This window comes from Vanellus vanellus (assembly GCF_965231255.1).
Source record: "Vanellus vanellus genome assembly, chromosome: 1".
Taxonomy (NCBI): domain Eukaryota; kingdom Metazoa; phylum Chordata; class Aves; order Charadriiformes; family Charadriidae; genus Vanellus; species Vanellus vanellus.
The window spans coordinates 122503635-122519514 of record NC_138905.1 but is presented as its reverse complement, the minus strand read 5'-3'; the positions used below and the strand labels follow the sequence as shown (position 1 = coordinate 122519514).

Here is a 15880-nt window from a genome sequence, read left to right as displayed (position 1 = left end):
TAGGTTGAAAACGATGGCTACGTAGTAGTCCAATCATGTTTTCAGTTTTAGATTATAAGGCTATAAATTTTAGACTATAGATTTTAGGTTTTAATTTAAAATTCTACCTGAATTTCCTACCTCCACAAGAACAGGACGTGCTTGGCTGTATGTTCATAAAACCACTGTAGCTAATATTTGTTCTGAAATTACCCATATAAGCCCTCCATCTCAACTTTTACTTGATGAATGGAGAATCTCTTAGAATGAACGGCCAAGGGCTTCGCCAAGTAATTCCATCGGTCCATTGACAAGTTCTGAGGGAGATCATCACAAACGTCATAAACGCCCTCCACAGGCACACCAGAAGCCTTTACTCCCATCTCTCTCCCACTCTGGCACTCTAAACCCTGTAAAAGCCTATCCATTCCAGAGGAGCTAAAATCGGAGCCGTCATCACCAGAAAAAGCCAAAATCCTCATACTGGACTGTGGTAGCATCACAACCCAGTTTATTCTTTCTGGAACTTAACAAACACAAAGGATCCATAGGAAAGAGTGGGTGGAAGGGAGGAGTTTGATGCTGACAGATCATCTGCCCTCTTTTATTTTAATAGCTGGGGAAAGGGTGACTTACCTTAGCTAAGGCATCGTAGGCAAGACCAAGAATCCCGTGCCATTTAACCCCTGGTAAGAAGAAATTCTCCGATTCAAGAATGGTAGCAATGTTGATGGTGTAGCTGCCATAGATTCCTTTTGGGATAGTAATGACATCTGTACCCAGCACTCCAGTCCAGCTTCCTTGACTGTACTTAACTGTGACATCAATCCCTTGAGATTTGTATGTACTTGACCTTTAAAAGGAAAAGATATACTTATGCATGGGCTGTTCATTTACAGTGCAAGACAACAGAATAGTCAATTTTTCCCAGAGAAGAAAAAATGTGAAGTCTGCAAAGTTGAGCACACATAATCACAAAAGAAGGGGGATGAATTGCAAAAGCAGTTAAAACAACAACAAAAAAGGGGGATACTAAAAAAACCCTCGAAGGCTTGTTTTCATCCTGAAGCCATCAATGACTCAAATCTTCACAATGTGTCTGTTTGGGTTTTTGTTTGTTTGCTTGTATTTTGTTTGCTGGTTTGTGTTTTTTTTTTTTTTTTTTTTTTTTTTTAATCTAAGGTATTATGCTATTTAGTGCAGTGTGTTCCTGACTCAGACTGGTCCATCACAATAGGAGCAATACACTTTAACTGAAGGCAGAACGTGTTAAGTGGTGCTAGGAAATTAAAAGCTTCTGAATTCAAATCTAAAATTAACATGCCAGGCTAACTGAATAGCTATAGACTAATAACTCATTAATATTATTAAAAATCCATTTTGGGTAAATTGGACTATTATTGTGAGTATCAGCAGTAAGATACAGGTTTTCTAAATCTGCAGTTTGGTCTATCTATCAGAAAGTAAGTAGATTTGGATATTATTAACATATAATTCACTGACTCAGAGGAGGAAAGGAAGGAGTTCCTTCTAGACCAGGGCAGCGAAGGAAAAGGAGCAGTTAAGTATGGCAAGCAAAAAAAGGAAAAGAATCTTGTTTAGAAGGCTTAACAAAAACATGAGAAAAAACATCAATAGATTTTTTTCATTTTAAAATCCTGTAGTACAAACATAGTAATCTTCTTCCACCCTCATCACTGAAGAGCTACAAAACTCCTAGATTCCTTACTATCTATTTTGGTCCCATTCCTTGGCATGCAGCTTCCCCTTCTGAATAGGCAGACGACCACGCTCAGTTCATCCAAACAGACCTTTAGTTTGACAGTGTTTTTAGAAGTAAATTAACAAAAAAAAAAAAAAAAAAAAAAAGCAAATGTAAAATAATGTCATAACACCAACCTTACATGTGTGTAAAACAGTAGAAAGTGCAGGTGATTTATCAAGTACGGTCAGTTTTATAAAGGCAGCTTTAACCTAAGAGCCGCTCTGACCAGAGACAGACACACGAGGTGGCTTCGCAGCCCCCTGTGCCTGAGCTCGCCAGAATGAAGTTGGTGTGATTTTGCCTATTATGGGGAGCAACCTTCGTATCGCAACACAGACAACTCCCGCCCATTTAAACAGATGCTTTATCCCGAGGGGCAGTTTGGCCATACGGACCATGCAACCGATCCTCTTCCCAGCTAAGAGAGGGCAGGGAGCAGTAAGGCTCTATCCCTAAGCAGTTCTTGATACTCCTGACAGTTAACCCTTCAGGGGTCTTCACAGCCCAGTAGCTTGTAATGTCCAAGACAGCAGACATAAATAAGGTAATAGGCCCCAGAGATTATATTTCAAAATCACAAATTCCAGAGATACTGTTACTACCTGTATCTGGTTACTGCTACTGCCATTTTACCTTTCCACGTAATTCTGCATTTGTACGACCCTCAGACAAAGGGACATCTCTGCTCAGGCAGGGTCTTCAGAGCACCACTGTGGTACTGGCGGTACATTTTATAAATCAAAATTGAGCCTGAATAATTAGCGACATAAGAGAAACTAGCGGGGGCAGGAAAAGGAAGGGAAAATACAGGGGCTCTTCACGTAGAAAAGCGTCTGGCTGTGCAACAGAAGAGGAAACATCTGAAATCAGAGAGAAAAGTGAGTGCTGGGAGAATAAAGTGAAGCAAATTTGCAAATACAGACTCTGCATGACTAGCAGCAGCAGCAGCACATAGCTTTTCTTCTGTAAGCAGTTACAGCCTGATGATTGAGCTCTGGACCAGGACACAGAAAGACTGAGCTTGTTTTCCAGCACTGCTGGTCAACTTTCCTGTGGAAAAGCAGGACGAGTCACTTCCTCGCCCTCTGTGCCTCAGCTTTCCCACCTGTAGAAATGGGTATGAGGATACTCATCTCATTTGTAAAGTGCACAAATGTTGTATTGAAGAGACACCTTCTCATTTCCTTCAAGTAGCAAAATACCTAGTGTGGGAAGGGATCTCGCATGATCCTTGTGGCAGTAAATTATATTCTGTTCTGCAAAACCACGTCCTGCTCCATCTTCTAAACTGTAATCAGCCTGTGTTTTTCCACCTCACTGATCCAAAGGAAGAAAACTTCTTTCGAGATGAAAACTAGACACTTGTTCTAATCCATGGGCTAAGTGTTTTAAAGAAACACACAGCACAAAAAAATTTCAAACAAGCCATTGTGGCTACGATGAGAAAATAAGACGTTAAACTTTCCTGGCAAGACAAGAGTGCATCTGCACCGGAGGCAAAGAAAAAGGCTCCTAGATTACGGTGCTGTAGTGCCACTACTCCCTTGTCCCTCTCCTTTCTGGTTACTATCTTCTCTACAAAGCAGCCAACAGAAATGTATTCCTCAAACCTGAGCTTAGAAAACTAGCAACGGGTTCATTTTCTCATGCAGAGTTACTCCTCATTACCAGCCTACAGCACCAAATAAAACATTGACAAAATATTATGCTCAACACGGTAACAGCAAATCCACTGCATAGAAAGCCCTGCTTAACACCAACCTCACGGAACACGTGCAATTCCTTCTTAATCCCATGGTGTCCCAGCTCACTTGCCACTCCGCAACAAGCCAGGATTTCAGATTTTCCTATTAGATGTTCACTTTTCCCTAAGCACCAAATCAATGTCTCTCCGTGAACAGCAATGGCAAAGAAGGGACAGAGAACAGCAATACACCAAAAAAATCTGAACAGAAGTTTTGATCCCTTCTCTAGTGAAGACAGATGGCACAAGATAAGTGATTCAGGGCCAATGATTTTAAGACAAAGCAAACATGAAAACCCAACAACCAACCTAGTTGTCTAAAGGCTATTCCACAACATAAATTACTGATTTTTAACCAAGACATCCCATCTAATTTGCTTGGGTTGTGGAACAAAAGGCTATTATTTCCCTCAAACCGTAAACGGTACAGTGTACACAACCAAACTTGCAGGATCACACTGCAAAGCAGCAGCTTACTTTTGCTTGCTGGTATATAACTTATTGTATTACTTCAATTCATTGCCCGTAATTTTCTTACCTCCCTGTCTCCTGGAATGATCATCTCTTGAGCAGTTTGCTTTTGAAGCTTTAGATAGTGGGGCAGCAGTCCTCAAACTGAAATAAAACTGAATACTGTTGCTGAATACTGACAGCTCTGAGTATGTCCCTCTTTTCACATACCGCTACAGAGCCATCACTGATAATTTCGTTTCAAGTGTAAAAATCCCTTTATACATCTGTTTAAGTACTTCTTTTATCATAAGTAGCGTATTCACCAAAAACTACATGTTATTTTGAACAGCATGAGAAACAAATGCTGTGATTTCTTTTCAGTTCAGGACAAATTAGGCCATTTCCCAAAACCTTATACATCATGGTGACTTATACAGCATGATCACCACAGCAGACTTGGAACTTTTCACAGCAAAGTTTTGTCAGAGTCACTCAAAAGCCCAAGTTGTGAAAGAGTTCACGATAACAGCTTTTTCACTTTGTACAGAAAGACCCAGATAATTAAACAGTAGTATTATACGACACGGATTATATGACACACAACATCATTTAACATGCTAGTTCTAAAATTGCTCAAGGAGGTCTCTTCCTGAACAACACACCCTCTGGGTCCTTTGAAGCAATGATAATGACTTTCCTATGCACCCTCCTCAATTTCAGTCAAAAAACAATCATGCATTTAATTTCAGATTTTGATAATTTGAATAACATTAAACTAGGAGCATGGCAATCAGGAAATTCAGACCCATCATTCTCTTTCTCCAACACAATATTAATATTCTAATAAGCACGCATCTGTAACTCAGTCCCATTAACTTAACAAATTACTAATCCTTCTTTCCCCTCGTCTTCAATTTGCAGTTTATGACTTTGATATGGAAGCACTTCATGACAATATAGGGAAAAATTGCAGGAATGATTACCAGATGAGAGAAAACCTCTTTATCTAATTTTGAAGTGTTCCACATGGCATGGAAGAAAAGTGCCATAGGTCATTTGTCTCATTGACACATGGGTAAAGGTCACTCTTAGGTAATTCTACAGATCTGGCTGATGTGATATCAAGGCCCCTGTCTACTGTCTATGCAACATCATGACAACCAGGGAATATGCAATATCATGACTACTGGGAAAAGGCTATCACAAGGCCAGGCCCAAAAAGAGATGAGCAGCAGGGCCCAAGGGCCCACGGCCACTGGGCTTCACCTGAGGTCAGGAAAAATCTCAGAGAACAACCTCCCCGAATCTGTTCCCAACCACATGAAAGACAACAAGGTAATCATGGACACTCAATGAGGAATTTCACAGGCACATCATACTGACCAACCTCATTGCCTTCTACAAGATGATTGATTAAGCAGATAAGGAAAGTGAAGTGGCTGTAGCACATCTTGACTTCAGTCAGGATTTTGACACCATCTCCCATGGCATTCCCATTTGGAAGCTGAGGATGTAGGGCTGAACAAACTGAGTGGGTTGAAGATGGGGCTAGGCCACTGGGCCCAAAGGACAGTGACCATTGGCTCAACATCAGGCTCGTGACAAGCATAATGTCCCAGGGGTTCTGAGTGGAGGAAAAATTGTTCAACATCTTCATCAAGAACCTACACAATGGACACGTTGTACCCTCAGGTGATTTGAACAGGACACTACATTAAGGGGAGTAGTTGACATGCTGAATGTTAGAGCTTTAATTCAAAGGAACCTTGCAGAACAGGAGGATTGGGCCAACAGAAACCTCCTGGCATTCAACAAGGAGAAGCCCAAAGTTTTGTAGCTGAGAAGAAACAACTCTGTGCATCAGGACAGACTGGGAAGCAACTGAAAGGGACTCAAAAAGACTTGGGGTGATGGTGGACACTAGGCTGAAAAAGAGCCAACACTGTACTTGTCCTGTGCATACAGCAAACTCCACACCAGGACACATTTGGAGGGCCATGGACAACGGATCCAAGGAAGACGCTCTCACCCTCTGGTCAGCACTGCTGAGATCGCACCTGGAATAGGCTGTGGCCAGCTGTGGGAACCTAGTTCAGTAGGGATGTGGAGAAAGAGAAGAGGGACTGGCAGAGGGCTACCAGATAAGTCAAGGACCATGAACACAGGGCCTGAGATAAGAAGCTGAGGAGAGCTGGGCTTCAGTTTTGCAGACAAGAGGCCAAGGGGAGATCTCACAGCTGCTTACAGCAACTTGAAAGACAGTTACAAAGATGACACAGCCAAACATTTCTCTGCAGGGCCAGATACCAACATAAGGGGCAACACCTTACATTTTGTGAGGTTCAGGTTGGACATTAGGAAATATTTCCTCCACAGGAGTGTGGCACAGCACTGAAACACACCACCTGGAGAGTTTATGGATTCTCCATCCTCAAAGGTTTACAGAAAGAACTGGCTGGACTCAGCCGTGGCTGACCTGCTCTGATGACAGCCGTCCCTCATTTGGGATATGTACTAAGTGACCTACACAGGTTTCTTGCAAACAAAATTTTTGAAACATCTAACTGATTTCAGTGGGTCCGGGATCCCTCCCAGATGACGTTTATTTAAATGTATGCGAAGTATTTAAAATGGAAGAAGCATGGTGTAGCTAGGTTCAAGCATGCTAACGGTTGCACTTTATTCTGAGCATATTGCAGTACTGCATCAATCCAACCCAAATCAGAAATTGCTATTGCAATTGCTCTGGACTGTAATACCTTGAGTTTGAATCATTTTCACAAAGCAGCCTTAACTCTTCAGGGCCTAAATTTCAAGGTTTCATTATTAACTTTATATCAAAGTTCTCAAAACACAGTGTACACTGAGAACACTGATAAGAGACTGTAACCTTCAAGTGATTTCACAGCCTTTCTCAATGCAGAACCTCTGCTGTTGCTGATGTTTCTAATGGTTTATGGTTCTTGTAAGAGAGGCCTTGCCCTTCCAAACAAAATAATAACAAGTAAGAGAAAAGGCAGAAGGAATGCTTGTGCTTTTAATTCCTTGCAATTAAGTTTCCTCTAGCCACTGCCTGTGGAAGGGGATAGCTGGCATGTAAAACTCCGCAGTACTGCAGAAAAAGCTTTCAAGAGCAAATTTTGGACCTTCCAGACCTGTGTCAGATCAGAGTGAGATGTGAAATATTTCCATTAACATCTGAATATGTGACAGGAGGTAAGGCTATTCTAGTAAGCAGCACAGAAATACCAGCCTACCCTCCATTACCAGTGCATCTTATTGGAAAAAAAGTGCAAAACCCCATGTAAAAACACATAAAGAGGTAATGAGAACGGTGATATTCTCCAGCCACCCTGTCCCTCTAAGTATTTTTATCCATGTGCTTCAGCTAAAGATAGACACTGTGTTTCGGAGAAGTTTACTTGAAATAATTGAAACTAGAGAAGGGCAGAAAGGAAGGAAGAAAAGAGGGAGAGTGATTCCGACAGACAAAGCTGCGCTCGGCTGTAACTAATGTCAGCTCATGCTAAAGACAGCAAATTTAGTGCATAACAAGCCCCAAACCCACCAAGTCATATCTTATAAACAACCAAATTCAGCAGGGTCTGTCCAGATCACTAACTGATCAAGGCCCTTGGCCAAACCAAACAACAAATTAGTTTTTGACTAATTTTGGTTTTGGATGGAATGTCAAGTAACAGATACAATTACTGGTGGTTAATTTTTGGTTTTAAACAAAAGGAAAGTATATTTAAACTTTTAATTTCTTCCAAGACTATTCAGATAAGAAATTGGCTGAAATTGGCGTGATTTTGCAGATGATTTTTACCCTGTAGTCTTCTTCCCTTTTCTCCGGCTCTAATCAGCGCTGCGCTCAGAGCTCGGTTGCGCTGCCATCAGTAGGACTGTTCACGGTGTCGGGCAGAACTTTGCATCAGGCAAGGCCAATCTTCCCACTCAGGGAACAAACATCCCACTCTCATGGGATGTCCCAGGAGTCCCACGAACTGCCTTACCATCCTCTTTCGCGTGGAGGAGTCAGAATCTAAAGGACGTCCTAACCCATCATGGCGTGCAGAACAGGTACTTACAGCGCGGTATTGAAGTAGGAGGTGACATCAGGATCAGGCACACCTGCTACAGCAAAATTACTGCTCCCAGTGTCAACCAGAATATTTAACTGCCGAAACAGAAGAAAGGAGAGGTGGTTTTCATATCCAACTAAACAAACAAACAAACAAAATCATTAAAGTTTTTGTCTAAACTACCGTCACTTTCAAAACGACGATGAAAAGTTTCCCTGAAAAATAAACACAAAGTGACACATTTGGGGAAGATACGCTGCTGCGGCCCCTTCAAAACAGCTGGCCATGCTGACGTGCTTTAAAATAGTCATGTTCCTGGAAGGGGGAAAACCTGCCAAGCCTGCGTTCGCACAGCAGATGAATTCACGACCATCTCAAATTTCCCAGCCCACGTGCCTCGGCAACCTGGCTCGTCCGGGACACAGCCTGAATTGCATACTGTTTGGAGCACTGTTTGCGTTAGAGCTTATGAGGTTTCAAGGTAAGGGCTAAGTGTAAGTCTGAGCAGAAATAAGCAGAGGCACAAAGCTGCCTCGTGGCTTGGAGAGCACGGGAACATCACCCAGTTCGTCCCGAGCAGCAGCAACCTACCACAGCTTTCACTGCCTTTAAACAGGAGGATGGGAGATTTATAAATCCTGTGAAAAGCGGGGATTGATTGCCTCTTTTGGTGACATTGTGCCCTAAAATGATTGTGAAATTATGCCCTAGAAAAATATTAAAGAATTTTCTTGTAGGAAGGAGCAAGACATCAGGACTGGGTTGCCCGTGGTTTGACTCTAGCTTGAACCAACCACTTTGGTAGTCCTCATCACTCCTTAAAACGTGAGGTAACTAGAGATCTAGCACTGACAGTGGATGTGGGAAGGGTAAGAGAGAACAATAGGGGAAACGAGTTTAGTGTTGACAAAGGAAGTAAGAGAAACAGGGCCAAGCTCAGAAAGGAGAGTGAAGACAAAGGGTGATAAAGTGTTTGGAGAAGACATGCTGAATCCTTCTTTAATAGTTTTAAGACAGATGATAGAAAAAAAAGCGTGCGTCAGTGCGTCGATGTTGAAAAACGTCTTTGGTATGCACGTGGAAGCGGAGGGAGGAGATGGTTGCCCCTGTTTTATCTGGTCAATATAGCATGGGACTGAGGAGCTCCAAAATTAAACCATGAACGCAAAACCAACTAGTAATCTGGGGGACTTTCTTTTGAACTGTATGCACACTCTGTCACTGGTATTCCCAGTCCTAATCATGCAAAAATTTTAAGACTAAAAGATAAAACCCCATGACCTCAGTCAAGTTACCTGCCTCACTGCATCTGAGATTTTAGATTAAGCAGAGACAATACAGTAACATTTATTTTGCAACCACATACACAGACACTTAAACACAGATGTTTAAAAACAAAAGGACACCTGCAAGTTCACCTGGCTCCAGGAGTTGAGGTTTTAAAAGAAAATAAGAACCTCCGAGGCATGACTTGCAACAAAATCCAAAGTTTGCTACATACTTTATTGCAATGATATAAAAAGCCTAACATTTTGTCAACTACCTAACAAAGGAAGAACTATTCATTTTTCCCCCTCTCTGGGATGAAAATCATATTAAAAATAAATAACAAAGAGCAGCTACAATGCGTGCATCTATCAGGACTGAAAAAAGTTGCCTCAAAGGGGTGCTGCAGGGCTTAAATTAATTAGCCTTTCTGAGGCAGTCTGTGATGCTTGAGTAATGGGCACTATACATCAGCTGCATAAATACATGTAGTTGTACCTTAGCTTCAGTAATATGCATGACGCATATGCTGTACACAGAGGAGGACTTGTGGAAAAAAACAGACACCCAAAAAACCAAAACCCCATTCACTAAATATGACATATATGAAAGATATTTTACCCCCACATCTTAAATACAATGTTATCATCACAGAATTCAAAAATCACTGAAGAAAAGGGCAAATTTACTACCCACAGTACAGAGCAAATCAACATTTCCAAAAGAAAACAGATATCCCCCAGAAAAAAAAAAAAAAGAAAGAAAATACAAAGCCGGCTAACCATGCAAGCGCCAGCCCACTCGGACACAGCAGCATTCACATGACAGATCGCTATTGAGGCTGACATTCTCTATCCGCATGTTTGTGCATAATGAGATGCAGGCGGCCAGGGCAGACACTGATTTATTGTAGTCCTCACAATAGCGCCAGTGATTAGCAGCTCATTTTGGGGTGGGTATAACTTACTGAGTTCTCCTTCTCTCCTGGCTACCCTTTGGGTCTGAATTTTCTTTAGTGCCTTCACGTCTCATTAAGAACCACTTTCATGTTGTCACCACTGGAGCCTACTTTATTCCCTACTGCCTGCTGTCGGTTTAATGGTGCTGCTGGGGCAGCTTCAGGCAAGCCCTGGTGAGTCACAGGGTGGTGACCAGAGGAGCTATGATCCAGGGCTGCCTGTCCTGCTCCATCTCCTGAGGTCAGCCCTGCCCTCTCCCAAAAGATGAGGGCAAATGCACTGTGCGCTCACTCCCCAGCTGCTGCATTTTGCCGCCCGGCTTACTAACGAAAACCAAACTCAGCAGCACCTCAACTTGATTCACTGAGCTACCTGCTGTGCTAGCTGGTCATACCTTTCTGTGCCTTTACCTTTCTGCCACAGGGATAGAAGACCCTGATGCACAGGCACAGCCAACAGCGGTGGTAGCATCCTCTCCAGCCGCCTCCTGCTGAAGCCCCAGAGATGGTGAACCAGAGCTCTCGCGGGCAGGCAGAGCAGGTTCCTTGGGTTTATTACGGCCACCTCGAGCGATTCACTTCCTGTCATCGGGAGCTGATTATTTAGTGATCACCCTGTGTTGTCAGAAAGTGTCAGACGAAGTCAGATTTTGTGAAAGCCAAGGTCGGAGAGACACAGCTGAACGAGGCGAGGAAGGAAAAACTGCCCAAAGACTGCTGACGGACCACGTGCCCAGCATTAAAATCAAAGAAAGACTACCTTCCGCTCACTTTTGGAGGCACAGAAGGAAAGCCTTGGGATTTTTTTAACTGTCTTCCAAGTTCAATTTCAGACCTATATAGCAGAAAGCAGACAGCAAGTGCCAAAGGCCATTTTTTTCCCCCCTGAAGGTCACCTTTACCACAGCTGTGGGACAAAAAATCTGCACCTAGTACCATACCTACCTAGAGATTATTTTGCTGGATGCAATTCCTATATGGAAATAGCGTGAATATTAACAAGAGGTTCACAAAGATCCCCAACTTTAGAGTAAGCAAGACAGTAACATCCACCGCTGCCATGAAAAACTTGCAGAGGAAATCTGACACCCTATCTATATGCCATTAAGTTGTGCCTATAAAAAGAAACAAATCCAAAACTGTTTACTGAAAGTCAGGAACACTGAAAGCGAGCGCCTCCTTAGGCCATGCATTTTATATATTTTCTTCTCTGAAGGGGCAGAGACACTGAAAAAACCTCCATGATTTATTTCAAATGCGAGTCAAACACATTGTCAATACTTCAAGGATCCCTCTAACTTTCCAGTGCTTGATTTAGCGCCAACATTAAATAGCACTTACTGTATGCTATCCTGCTTCAATAATTTAACTTACCATTATGTCTTTAATATTTTTAAGCTTTCAATTGCTGAATATTCTTTTGATATCAGAAAAAAATTTTGCCTATTGATCTGTCATCTTTTTCTCGTTCAGCAGAGCTTCACCTGCCTGTGGTTCAGGCACCTGCCCTATCTGTTACAGCAAGCGGCGTCAATACGACGTCATCAACACTAGGCATTATCTATGCCTCATTTAACTGCCTGGTGAACAGCAACTTGCAGTTATCCCACCATGCTTTCAGAAAGTGACTTTCTTCACATTTTCAAGGAAAACTCATAAAATGTAGCAATCGTTCAATTTTTGTTGCATAGAGGCTGCTAGGGTCCGCTAGCAGGGACAGACCTGGCCTCATATACACCCTGCTCAGACTTTGTGTAAATTTCTCTTTCCCATTTTAGTTTGAGGACGGGTGTTTTTCGTAACTTTCAGAAAAATATACAAAACAAATCCCACAGGCTACAAGCGAATAATGCATTTCTTTGAAGCAGCTCTCTGCATGACTTAGCATACACAGCCTTTTCCAGGTGTGGAATCCTAGGGCTTGCATGCAACCCTGTCACGCTGTTGCTTTTGATGTGATTCCCTGGGTAACCCACACTGCGCTAGTGATAATCTTCATCCCCATCAAAAGACTGGCCCGTGGAAAAATCCACTGTAGTTTTTTTTTTTTTCAAGTTAACGGGTCTGATTGTTTTAGGTCAAGCAATAAAGTTTCACCACCGGACAGAAGAAACCAGACTGCAAAAAGTATTTGGCTCTTCATCCCTGCTTCAGATGAAGCATGGGAGGTAAAAGAAAAAGGAGTAAGATTTGCACAGATAGAGCCATAAATAATCAATCTCATTCTGCCTTGAATTTACTCTGGGGTTCAGTCAAAATCTTAATGATAGGCAATTGAGAGTTGCCACTGCACAAGCCAGCAGACCAAAGAAGGCAGGTCCATAAGAGTTCATGATGAAAACTACAGGCGATCATACCTTCTCTGGCAGGGGGCCCCTTTCTTCTCCCTTCCCTCCCATCCCCAACAAAGAGAGCGACCATTCCACACTAGTAACATCCGTGTGCCGTTCAAAATCTTGTCCTCCTGTGCTTTCATGATTTCTCCCACACACACACTTAAAATAGGGCTTATAGTCCTACTCTGCTTGATGAAGTATGCCACTCAGTGAACTACCACAAAGCAAAAATGTTTGTCCACATGCAGAGACTATAAATAGGAAGCATCCCATTACCGGCTTATGAGCTGTTACCACACATCACGATGTACTGGCTTAGTAGAAGTCCACCGCCATCTAACAAACCCTGAACTTGTAACATCTCTTAACTCCCTCTCTTCCTTATTTTGTACCACACATAATAAACCCTACAGAAAATACTTTGCTAGACAGTGCTTAAAAAAAGGTGCAAAGAAGTGCTGCGTTTCTTGTTAGGGATTAGCAGCTTGAAATCATTTGGGCAACAGCTCTTCTTTTTCAAGCCGGTTAAGAGATAGGAAAATTAGTTGCCAATTTAAATACTGCTTCATTTAACACAACAATTCCTAATTACATTATCAGCCCATCTGGCAAGAATTGCTCACAACCATCGCACAGAAAAGAAAACACACTAGCAACTACACGTTGTGTTTGCCCACAGTTATTACGTGCTACTGGCACAGACTGTCAGTCAGGTTATTTCAGCAATCTGTTTCTACAAATTAATGACGTTACAATATACAGTGGCTTTTTAAGCACAGAGATACTGTATGCTTTTTTCCCTGTGGTACTTGGAATTAGCATTTACAGCCCACTTCCTAATAAACAAATTCAGAAGACTAGGCTTTACAATAGATTCTTCATCTGTTCCTCTTAAGATATAGAAATAAAACCTAATTAAAAGATGAGTTAGAGGAATCTTTGGAAGCGTTTCTAGATGTGGAGGCCTGCAAAGTTAAGACATAAATTGAAAAAGCCTCCATGACACCACATTTCTGCTTGCAGAATACGTATTTTGCTGAAAAGGTAAGACTGACCCCAAAAAAGAGTAAGCTTGTCGGTCTGTATGATAGATTGGCACACTGCCCCTGAACACTGGGACAGGGACGGGACTCTCACATTTTTCATTGCTTGTAAGTGGTCCCTGGACTGGAGCAGCCCAGTCCTCGTTGCTCTGCAGCACTTCACAGACTGGCTGAGGTTGGAAAGGACGTCTGGAGGTCATCCAGCCCAACCCCCGGCTCAAGCAGGGCCACCTAGAGCCAGCTGCCCAGGCCATGCCCAGACAGCTTTTGAGTATCTCCAAGGATGAAGACTTTACAACCTCCCTGGGCAACATGTATCAGGGCTTGGTCACCCTCACAGTAAAAACGTGTTTAGAAGGAACCTCCTGTTTTTCAGTTTGTGCCCACTGCCTCTGGTCTTGTCACTGGGCACCTCTGGAAAGAGCCGGGCTCTGTCCTCTTTGCACCCTCCATTCAGGTATTTATATACATTGATGAGATCCCCCTGAGCCTTCTCTTCTCCAGGCTGAGCAGTCCCAGCTCTCTCAGCCTTGCCTCATGTGAGAGATGCTCCAGTCCCTTAAATGTCTTTGTGGCCCTTCGCCGGACTCTCTCCAGTATGTCCAAGTCTCTCTTGTACTGGGGAGCCCAGAGCTGGACACAGCACTCCAGGTGTAGCTTTACCAGTGCCAAGCATAGGAAACCAGAAAACAACTCATCTTTTTGGCTGACAGCTGCGTGGCGACTGGTGATGGTGGAGAAACAGACCACCCAGGGCAAAATGCTGCTCTGCAGCTTGGATGGTATCCAACTTCACCTTGTGAGGAGGAGAAGGAAGCGGGCAGGCCCACATGTTACGCTGAGTCCAGGAGGAGGACTATTTCCTGTGGTGCCCTGAGGGAGGTCACCTCACCAGGGAAAGTAGTCCATCTGTTACTACCGTCCCAACAATCCTCCTGTAGTCCTAGGAAGCGTTTAACCACGCAAGCCAAGATAAGAGAGGCGGTGTGAGAAAGAAAAATGGAACCTAGATTAACGACTTTCTAATGCCATTTGTTCAGCGGGTGGTGCCTACGTTTCACTGCAACGTCACACTGGGGACGCAGGGGAAGGTGATTTATTGCAGCATGAAAACTTGGCCAAACCAGGAAGTCAAATATATCACCAAAGATAATTTCTGCTTTCGCAACAGCAGAAGTTTGTGACAGAAACTGTGGTGTGTTTGCAGGTTGCGGAGTAAAGCAGGAGAACAATGGAGGCTCTTCAGGGCAGCAGCAGATCAAGCCAACCAGAACCAAACTGGCATTTGCTGCCGTTCCCCTCACCACATTCTCAGCTGGTGTCAGGAACTGTGATTTGACCCCGTATCTATACTACCTTTACATTCACTCTCTTCCCCAGCCACCTAAAACACTCACCTATCCCTGGACACTCTCGCACCTGCACTGGGCCCCACAGAAGACAAAGAGTCTTTGCCCTTAATCTTTTAATGATCTGCACTGCTAGACTGGGAGGAATACTTTATTTTTTTTTTCTCTCTGAAAAGCAATAATCTCTTTCTTTGCCAGAAGATTACAAAGTACTATCTGGATTAGCCAATCTATCCGTGCTTAAGAGCGCTGCATGCTTCTGTAGTTGAGATTTGTATTAAAAACACAAATGCTAAAATGACTGATTGCGCTGAAGTATAAACTTGCTAAACTAAATTGTGAGTTGAAATATGAGCATCTGACTCCGGGACTGATGAATAGTCATTTTGAAGAGAAATATTACAGGAAGTGCTTTATATATATTATCATTTTGACAATAAGGGAAGGCTATTACGGTTTAAAGACAAAAAAAATAGTCAGCCAATCAATCCTGGTAACAAAACAAAATATCTATTCTTCATTTCTGCGCTCTCCTTTCTGCCAATGCCTTCAGTTGCCTAAACATTAGCATTCTTTCTGCACATGCTGTCTCATGTGGTATCTTATTTTTCAGGCTGAAATTTATTGGCTGTGTCTAGATTTATCATACAACGCATCCATCCTATTCATGCTATATGAACATGCTTTGCTGTTGAACATGAGCTATTACTTGCTTATCTTAGAGCTGTGTGAATCGTGGCAATTTTGTCTCATTGCCTTTTCAGAAAAGATTGAACTTTTTTCCTCTTCTTTTTTTTTTTCCCCCAGATACAAGTCCCTCTCCCATATCACACCCTGACAAAAAACTAGGTGTGTGAAGCAACCCTCTAGTTCACGTAAACCAGCTACAGCTGAAGTCACGC

The 15880-nt window shown here is 42.8% G+C and overlaps 1 protein-coding gene across 1 annotated transcript in view; it reads right to left on the bottom strand.

Moving 5' to 3' along the window:
* The window catches only part of BACE2 (beta-secretase 2), a gene marked incomplete at its 5' end in the record, with an annotated part of 51448 nt that overhangs the window by 19929 nt on the left and 15639 nt on the right, over positions 1–15880 (bottom strand). Inside the window, 2 exon segments of the mRNA XM_082494160.1 lie at positions 616–832; positions 8033–8121. Coding sequence (XP_082350286.1) covers positions 616–832; positions 8033–8121 — 306 coding nt within the window.